General features: G+C 37.5%; 1 protein-coding gene across 1 annotated transcript; it reads right to left on the bottom strand.

The window, feature by feature from the left end:
- Positions 1–3,868: 3,868 nt before the first annotated feature.
- LOC311340347 (uncharacterized protein) lies at positions 3,869–8,297 on the bottom strand. The gene is made up of 6 exons (XM_084465246.1): positions 8,192–8,297; positions 6,690–7,009; positions 6,425–6,571; positions 6,243–6,332; positions 6,111–6,154; positions 3,869–5,331 (listed from the first exon to the last, which is right to left on the bottom strand). Exons 2-6 carry the CDS (start codon positions 6,994–6,996, stop codon positions 5,161–5,163), a joined length of 759 nt encoding a protein of 252 aa, XP_084321372.1. The 5' UTR covers positions 6,997–7,009; positions 8,192–8,297; the 3' UTR covers positions 3,869–5,160.
- Positions 8,298–9,110: the final 813 nt, after the last annotated feature.

Genomic DNA, 9,110 nt, shown 5'->3' with positions numbered 1-9,110 from the left:
AAACAATGTGATGCATGGACAACAAACAACAAAAAAAGTTTCAACATTTTCTTTTTAATAATTTTAAATAACTTATAACACTCAAATTCTGGTTCAAAGTAGGCCTGGGCGATATGGCTGAAAGACATATCACGATATAACTTAATCATATTGATCGATAACGATAACTATTGATCATTTTAATGACTTAAAAAGACTAGGAATTACCATACTGGATTTAAACACTTCTGTTTAACACTTAATATGACCTTCCACTGTTCTTCATTGATAAATACTCCAATGTCGATACAATGAAAAACACTCAAATATTGTAAATAAGTATGGAACCGTGTTTGTGCAACAAACCCAGCTGCTAGATTTGGTGGTCCAGTCTCTCATCGATATATATAGTACATGTTCTATATTGATATTGATCAAAAGTCTATCACAATACGATAATTTATTGTTTTATTGCCCAGGCCTATAGTTCAAGGTATGGATGATGTCCATAAATTGTATTGTGAGGAATCTTAAAAATTCTAAATATGGCAAAAATATGGTCTACCTCCACACATAAATTAAAAATGCTCAAGAATATTTAACATGAAATTAACTATATTAACTGTGGAAATAAGAACACTGAAAATAAGCAAAAAGGGTCACCTCTAATGATCTGTATACAAAATACTATGCTATATTATGAATACTATGAAGGATGCTCGAGAATAGTATAGAAATTATGAGAGTTTAGACCTCTTAATTTTGAGAATCAATGTAGCCTACGTCGAGGTTGCTATTTTTGTTAATTTGTTGTGCCATGGCAGGTCGGAACTACAACATAGCCTACTGTGGCAACCCGCCTCGGGGAGTGAACCCGCCTTAGTCAAAACAGCACGCAGTTCGGTTGGGTGTTCAGCCACAACGGCTCGTTTAATTAAACAATAAGTCTCTTTTACAAAAATAACTAAAAGATGATTGCGTGGCGCAGCCACAACGGCTGGACTCTCCGTCCACCCAGCCACGAGAGAGCCCCGAATGAACGTGGAAGCCAGCCTTTTAAGCAGGCTTCCTCAGGTGCTCTGCATTACGTTGATTGGGACCGGGCCGGGTTGCCACACTATGCTTACACACACGTAGGTTATAAACAGCACAAACATGCAAACTATTAACCTTATTTAAATATTATGATGTCAAAGATTATTCATACGTGTGAAACTGCATAGAAATAGCGTGTGGATTGTGGAAACATTTTTTTCAATAGGGCTGCATGAATGAACATGAATGAAGTATAGTAGGCTATGGCATGCGTTAAAATAATAATAATAACAATAATACATTCGAGCAAAGTATATTCCAGGCTGAAAAAACAAAATCTTGTTTTAGGGTAAATAGTTGGTTAAATTATTTGGGAAAGAACAGCTGATACAGCGGTAAGTTGTAGCCTACTACAACGCTCTGCTTTTTCTCAAGCAGCGAACTTGAGAAAAATAGCAAAATTGCATGATATATGTAGAGTTAAATTTGAAATATCTCCAAATTCCCACCGTCAATTTTTGAATTTGTAGTATCATTGGAAAGCTGGAGACGTCTAGTGTCCAGATATGGATTAATATCTAACGCCATTTCAAGCTTGTCCACTAGGAGGCGCAGCGAACTTGAGAAAAATAGCAAAATCGCATGATATATGTAGAGTTCAATTTGAAATATCTCCAAATTCCCACTGTGGATTTTTGAATTTGTGGTATCATTGGAAAGCTGGGGAGGTCTTGTGTCCATATGTGTTGTAATATATAACGCCATTTCAAACCTGTCCACTAGGAGGCGCCGCAAACTTGAGAAAAATAGCAAAATCGCATGATATGTGAAGAGTTCAATTTGAAATATCTCCAAATTACTTACACGCTTGACCTAGCGTGTAAGTAGGCCTAATAAAAAATATCTATATATTTCTTCTTAAACTTAGAGGCTTTATATTATTAGAGGCCTGTTTAGATAGAAAGCCTTTATTGTCATTATACACAGTACAATGAAATTCAGAGGGGACATTTCTTCCAAGTCAATATGCATCGTTATTTTTGGTTTCCAGAAGAAGTTCAATTTGAAATATCTCCAAATTCCCAGCAAAATCCCATGATATATGTAGAGTTCAAGTTGAAATATCTCCAAATTCCCACCGTCGATTTTTGAATTTGTGATATTATTGGAAAACTGGGGACGTCTAGTGTCCAGATATGGTGTAATACATAACGCCATTTCAAACCTGTCCACTAGGAGGCGCCGCGAACTTGAGAAAAATAGCAAAATTGCATGATATGTGAAGAGTTCAATTTGAAATATCTCCAAATTCCCACCGTGGATTTTTGAATTTCTGGTATTATTGGAATGCTGGGGAGGTCTAGTGTCCACATGTGGTGTAATATATAACGCCATTTCAAACCTGTCCACTAGGAGGCGCAACAAACTTGAGAAAAATAGCCAAAAAACTACACAACTTTCCTTTTGTTTGAAGTCTTAGCTGAAGAGATAGCGAAGAGGAGGAAGAGAGAGAGAGAACGAGTGAGAGAGACAGAGAGAGAGGGAGTGGTAGTTTGTGTGTGAGAGAGAGAGAGAGAGAGCATGCGTGCGTGCGTGCGTGTGTGTGAGTGAGGGGCGGGGGGGGAAGAGAGAGAGACTCACACACACTCATTGCCGCGTCTCTCCCCTCTGATCGCGAACAAGGGTTTCTGGGCTCACATGATATTACGGTAATCTCCCCCCACCCTGGAACGAGCATTTTTTAAATTGTAATCAAAATTTAAGAGAAGCGGGACCGGCGAATGTGGGGCTGCAATGAATGTGGGGCTAACTTCAGCGTCGTAAATAAACATTGTATTTTGGTCTGGATCAAAGAGAGCGAACTAAGGACTTTCCTGTTGTGAATACGCCCAATTCTCTCTCTCTCTCTCAATTCGTCTGTTGGTCATAATTATATCATCTAGTGCATTTTCAGGGAGACTTGGGCCTAACACATTCAGCGTGTTGGAACAGAAGAACATACCAGAATATGCCAGGATTTGCAGGATAAGCAGGATTTGATGCTGCATTCCTACACTTATAAAATGCAATTCAATGTGGAAGTAATCCAAGTATTCAGATTACAATACTCGCATTGAGTGAGGTAACGGAATACATTACATATTACATTTTTGGGCATGTATTCTGTATTCTGTAACTGGATACATTTTAAAAGTATCCTTCCCAACACTGAGTATAGAAGTATGGTATAGTATAATAGCTATGTATACCTACATCAAACAACAAATGCAACAAAGGGTAAATGCTGTGTATTATAGATACTCAGATTTTTCTGATTTTTGCAGTAAACCTCCCTAACCAACCCAAAATGTAGTATAACTATATTTGTCCAAACCAGAAAACGTAGTAGTTTTAATGGCTCTAAAAATTTGACATGCCTACATCGTTGCTATAGATGCTGCTATCGCTGTAAACCATACATGGCTATTTTATTTGAAACAGTTCATTAATTTATCACGTGTGAGAGGTCATTCCTCATCTTGAGTGTGTATTGACTATTTATTTTGTTCAGTGAAATGTTCTTTTTATATATGGTGTATCCCTAAAGTCCACAAGCACCTATACATATACTATTATACTATACTATACGATACATAACTAGAGGGTGCACTGTACTATCTGCACACCCACTCTTCTGAAGTCGAAGAAAATCTCCCATTGGTTTAAATGTCGTTCAGTCCAGCACCAAAAAAGTCAGAGAAACGCTCCCATTCAAAAAGCATGGGTTTTTATTTAGCATTTAAAAAGTCGGGCAAACGTGCTCTGGGACACGATGCAAGAGATTCATTATCCTGATTGTGAGCACGAAACCACTTTATATCGGGTTGAAACAGAAGCTAGGCATGGAAATCAAGACATTAAGAGACACACTTTAAGCTGGTACACTGATAGTTTTGCTATACGATACAATACTATACTAAACTATGGTTAGCAGAGTATGCATACTATGTTATGCAATACCAAAAAATACCATACTCTACTATACTTTCCTATTGTTGTGTATTAAACACTTACAATTTCAAACTGTTTAAGCAGACAACTGGAAGCGCACACGGCAGACATATGACTATAACGTATTATTATTTATTATAACACCGTAGCAACAGCACGTAGGCCTAGTTATCCAGGGTGGAGTATCAAGAGAGCCCCCTGGTTGTGTTTCTGCCTTATATACTTTCAGGAACAACCAATAGATGACCTCCACCTTATTAATTCCCAATCACATTGATCTGTGTACATACAAAACTGATAAACCACACTGGTTAATATTCTATGTTGGGAAAACCACACCTATAAACTCTAATACTATACACTACGATACTATAATCAGTGAATACTTTGATAGATTCATTACTTTGTCTACAACTGTTTTTGGACAAATATGTTAGCAAAGCTAGAAAGACCACACAAAGAATAAGGTGCTACCTCGCTTGAAACAGTATATTGATCGAAGGTTATTACTGCTAAGCAAGTAGACAAATTTATATCTATCATATGCACACTGCATGCGCCCACACACACAAACAACTTCTGAACACCACACTGAATATCAAGTATTACTGTAAATTTTAACTTTAGCATTCTAAAGCGAGTGCGTTCAGAAATTCTGAGAACTGCCCATAAAATATACAGACTTTATGAACAAACTACAAACCCTCTTCTCAACACAATAATATAACAGAGAGAAGGATAAATGAGGAAATATGGCAGGAATAATGCAATAGGTTTGGTTAATGAATATATAAGAAAGATACCGTTTTGCTTACGTTGAATATGTCAAATAATGAAGTACAGGTCGCCAAGTCAAATATATTTGCTACTACAGGGTATATGTGAGAAATAATAACAGAATGCAGCAAAAGTACAACTAGAGAACACAGGGTTCTGATTGGTTCACAAAAGATAATGGCTTTTCCCCAAACTGTTGAATATATATATATCTGATAAGCTCATAGTTACTTCAATTGTTTTCTGACTGTTAAGCTAATACCTGTTCACCTTACAGTAAAGTTAGCTTAACATTACATTCCTGATGATCAAACATGCAATTTTCCAATACCTCACGAGCGTCTTTGTGTGTCTGTATTAATCATATTACTGTGCATATCATTTGGGGGGTGGGCGAGAGGTGTGTTTGGTTTTCACTTTATACTGGTTTGTGAAGGCACTATTAGCATACAGATCTTCCTTAGTAGTAGAAGACTTCCCCTTCACTGCGGGAGGATCTTTCTGCCTCCATTTAAAGTCCTCTTTGTAGTTCACATACAGAGGCAAAACCTTGAGTGGAAGACCCAGAGAAGAAGAAGATTCCATCCATTTATTTTTCAAAAACAGAGCAACATAAAGTAATACTTTGTCACAAGATGAACCATATCCAATGACCATGACCAACCAATTAAAAGGAAAGCTTAGGTTATTTACACCTGGACCCTATTTTCTTTTCTTCACCCAAATCTTTTAGATAATACTAAGCTAAACTTTCTTTAGTCCAACACAACAAACTCTCCTCTCTCTAGCCCTCATTAATAGTCTTTACCTTTTATTGATTACTGATTACCCGTGTACCGCTAGTAAAGACCATTCTATTTACAAAGACTTCGGCCGCCCGAGTCATGCTTTTGAGTCATATTCCCCCTGCTGCTCACCCAGCCCTTACACTGCATGGATGTCAGTGGCTTTCTTGTCCACGGTCCGAGTCGCTTCAACTGGAAAGTATTTATTTTGCAAAGTATCTGAATATTTTTTTATACTTTTTAATATTATATTTCAGATCTTTCTACCTCGATGGATGCCATATCTCTGTACAGTATGTACTAACTACTGTGTCAGCGCAAACTTCTGGTGACTTCACTGGCTGTGTTAACCCTAACGGCAAAATAATGAATTTGTTAAATCAAATAAATGGACTAAATGCACAGTTTGGACCTTGGACCATAGTAGAGTAGACACATATACCTTCATTGGCCTTCACCTTGTGTTTACAGTTCAACTGCTACTCGTACTACTTCTACCACGACTATGGATGATCATTCTATAATAATAACAAGAAGAAATACCTCTGGAGTATCTTCATCCACACGGTTGTTCCTCTCAGTGGTTCCTGTTGAACATGTTGAAAACATTAGTAATGCAACTGGCAGCGTGTGCTGGAATTTGTTTGTGTGCGTGTGTGTGTGTGTGTGTCTTACTTGACAGTTTCCTGTTTCTACACTTTATGAAAATCAGCAGGCACAGGGCAACCACAACAACGATTCCGACGAGTAAACATGGGAGAAAAACTGAACCACAGAAAAGGAAGAAGAAATAATGCTAACTTTTTGTTCTGTTGATATTGTACGGTTTAATTTGAAGACAAAAATAGACTCCCTACTAGTTGATGCTATGGCCTTTCCACCGAGTTGTGTCACATCTGAGAGTGGGAAGTTGGTAGATGGATTCTGGTTTGTGGTAAAGACGTATGGAGTAACAGTAGGAGCTGGTTTTGTGGTGGTAGGCCTACTAGTTGGAGTGGTAACCCCTAGAAACAGGCCGGCAAACAATGGATGAATTCAAACATTTATGCAGTCTGGAAATCTAAGATATTAACTATCTAAACTAAATATTTTGGCTTCTTAGAGACCAATTGTTCAACTCACCATCTGTAACAGTAAGATCAAACATTTTATATGAATCAATGCCAGACTCCTTCACTCCACAAACATATGTTCCACTGTCCTCCTTCTGGAGATTGGTGAAGTTGACAGTTAACTGACTTCCTGTGTTGTTCAGGTGTATCCTGTCCATTTGGGCTGTTTGTTGAGACCGGGCCTGAATGAGGATCTTTTTACACGGATCACGACACAGGTACTTGTCATTAGACTGTATATCAGTCCACAACCAAACCTTCCAACCTGAGCAATGGATTGTAATGCTGTGTCCAACTTGGCCTTTGTGACTCTCCATCCCCAAAAGGAAGCTACACATGGAGTTCAATACAGAAAGAAAAAGCACACTTTAATGAATTGTAGTCTATAATGTGGGCTGCATTATAGGCTATTATGTTTTTTCCCATCTTTTTTACACTAGACTATAATATGCTGAAATTACGCCAGAACTAGAGAAAGAGCTACAACACTCCCGTTGACCCCAAGGTAAGACTGCAGTACCATGCCTGAGCACCAGGGAGTGTAAGAATTGAGCTAAATAACGCAATCTACAGGTTATGGTGAATGCACCATTATTTGCCTGTACACAATGTGTTATGAATACACAACATGACGAGCAGCTGGCAGCACAGGTCATCATCCCGGATTGCTTCACTGTTTAAGGGTTTAAAAACAAAGTTTTAAGGGAAATGCGTCAGCGAAAGAGGCTGAGAGTTGTTTTAATTTAGCTCATGTACTAAACATACATTTTCTGTGGCTGTGTGTGCGTGTGTGTGTACATGTAACGTAAAAGTTATTAAGTCAAAGTTATGCTCACCATTGGTCTGGTTTACATGCCTAGTTTGTGTGTTGTGTATTAATGTCATCTTATTGACTGTCAGTGTCTTTGTTACACAGACCTTTTGAGGTTTGTATGTGTGTGAGAGATAGATGAGAGGTTCCTTGTATACCACATAACGTCATAGTTAGTTTGTCATTGCAGAAGTATATGATTTATTGGATTTCTGGAATTATACGTTTTGGGCGGGTTTTTGGTTGATTGGGCGGTTTTTAGTATGGTTGAGCTGGAAATTGCCAACAGAACAGCTGAGCTTTTCTATATTTTATCTCAAATGTATTCAAACTTGATCACATTAACAATTAGTTAGCTTCACTTTATTTGTTTCCAACCATTTTAAATGTTTTAAATGGTGTGCATGTTTACATTGTTTACTCCATTTAGACTCTGTTCAAATCCCTTCACTTGATTTAAGCCATTTAACATTTATTTACGTCTTAAACTATGTGGCTTTACTAAAACATATTTTCAACCTAACTTTGCACTACAGCACTCACCGCATTTACTGCATTGAGATGCATTTTCTACTTATGGTATATTATTATACAATTAGCTTTCCTCTGAAATTTAATGCAAATTATGAAATGATCATTCCTGTCGTCATATTGTGAAAACCTTTACTATTTAGAAAAAGAAATACAAGAAGATAGCTCACCTTAGAAGGTATTATATTGATTGAAGATGAATACTTAGTACACTCCTATCTATCTGCTACTGTGACCTTTATGAGCCAGACATTTGAAACCGATACCACTTATTTCCTGTGCAGCCATGACAAACACACACATACGCACACACATTAACTCTCACATCAGCACAAGTATGCGCTGTTGTGTTGGACAACAGTTCTCAACAGCTTGAGTTGTTATTATTCCTTCTTTTGTATAATTAAAACAGGCCTACCAGTGTTGACTTCTCCCTTCTGTAATACTGATCAAAAAGCCACAGCTGACATTACCAAGCTAATGTTAGTGTCACATAGTGGTCTAGTTAGATTGTCAGTAAGACAATCTAACTATTAAATAATAACAACGGTATTTCAAACCTAGGCCCTATGTTGACATATTTTGATATGACCCTTTGGGACAAATGCACATTATGTCCTATAACTGCTTTTGCCACTGACAGAGACTCGGATTATCATTAAAATTGTCTGACAATATTACCTACAGGTAATGTTACATATCATGTAACAATCATAATTATTATTTGCTCTTACTGTGTTAAACAACAGTGCGGGTTTGTAGGTTATTCGTCCACCGTGACATTCTCCTAGGCACTTAAGGTTGCAGTTTTGTATATATTTCTGAAATAGCTCAGATATCTATGCAAATTTGTTAGTCTGTCTTTTTTCCCTACTTTGCCGTGAGGAAGCTGTGACAGGTTCTAATGAGGTGAATGAGCCTCTTTTGTTCTGCTTTTCAACCCCTCCCCATCTCATCCAGGGGAGAGACTTGCACCAAGATTACACCAAAGAATCGGACTGTATTACGTTTAAAATAGTAGTAATAGTAATAGTATATAAGGCTGATTATACTACATTGAGCATTCATTATTCATTAAATGCTTGAAAA

Source organism: Micromesistius poutassou, assembly GCF_964030765.1.
Source record: "Micromesistius poutassou genome assembly, chromosome: 3".
Lineage (NCBI taxonomy): Eukaryota > Metazoa > Chordata > Actinopteri > Gadiformes > Gadidae > Micromesistius > Micromesistius poutassou.
This window is presented reverse-complemented; position numbering and strand designations above follow the sequence as displayed.

What these genes read in the sequence shown, in the direction of transcription:
- LOC311340347 (XM_084465246.1), bottom strand. Translation starts at nt 6,996, where the DNA reads ATGGAGAGTCACAAAGGCCAAGTTGGACACAGCATTACAATCCATTGC. An exon ending in TGATCTTACTGTTACAGATG is followed by an intron (nt 6,572 to 6,689) that starts GTGAGTTGAACA and finishes GCCTGTTTCTAG; the next exon opens with GGGTTACCACTCCAACTAGT. An exon ending in AAAGGCCATAGCATCAACTA is followed by an intron (nt 6,333 to 6,424) that starts GTAGGGAGTCTA and finishes TCTGTGGTTCAG; the next exon opens with TTTTTCTCCCATGTTTACTC.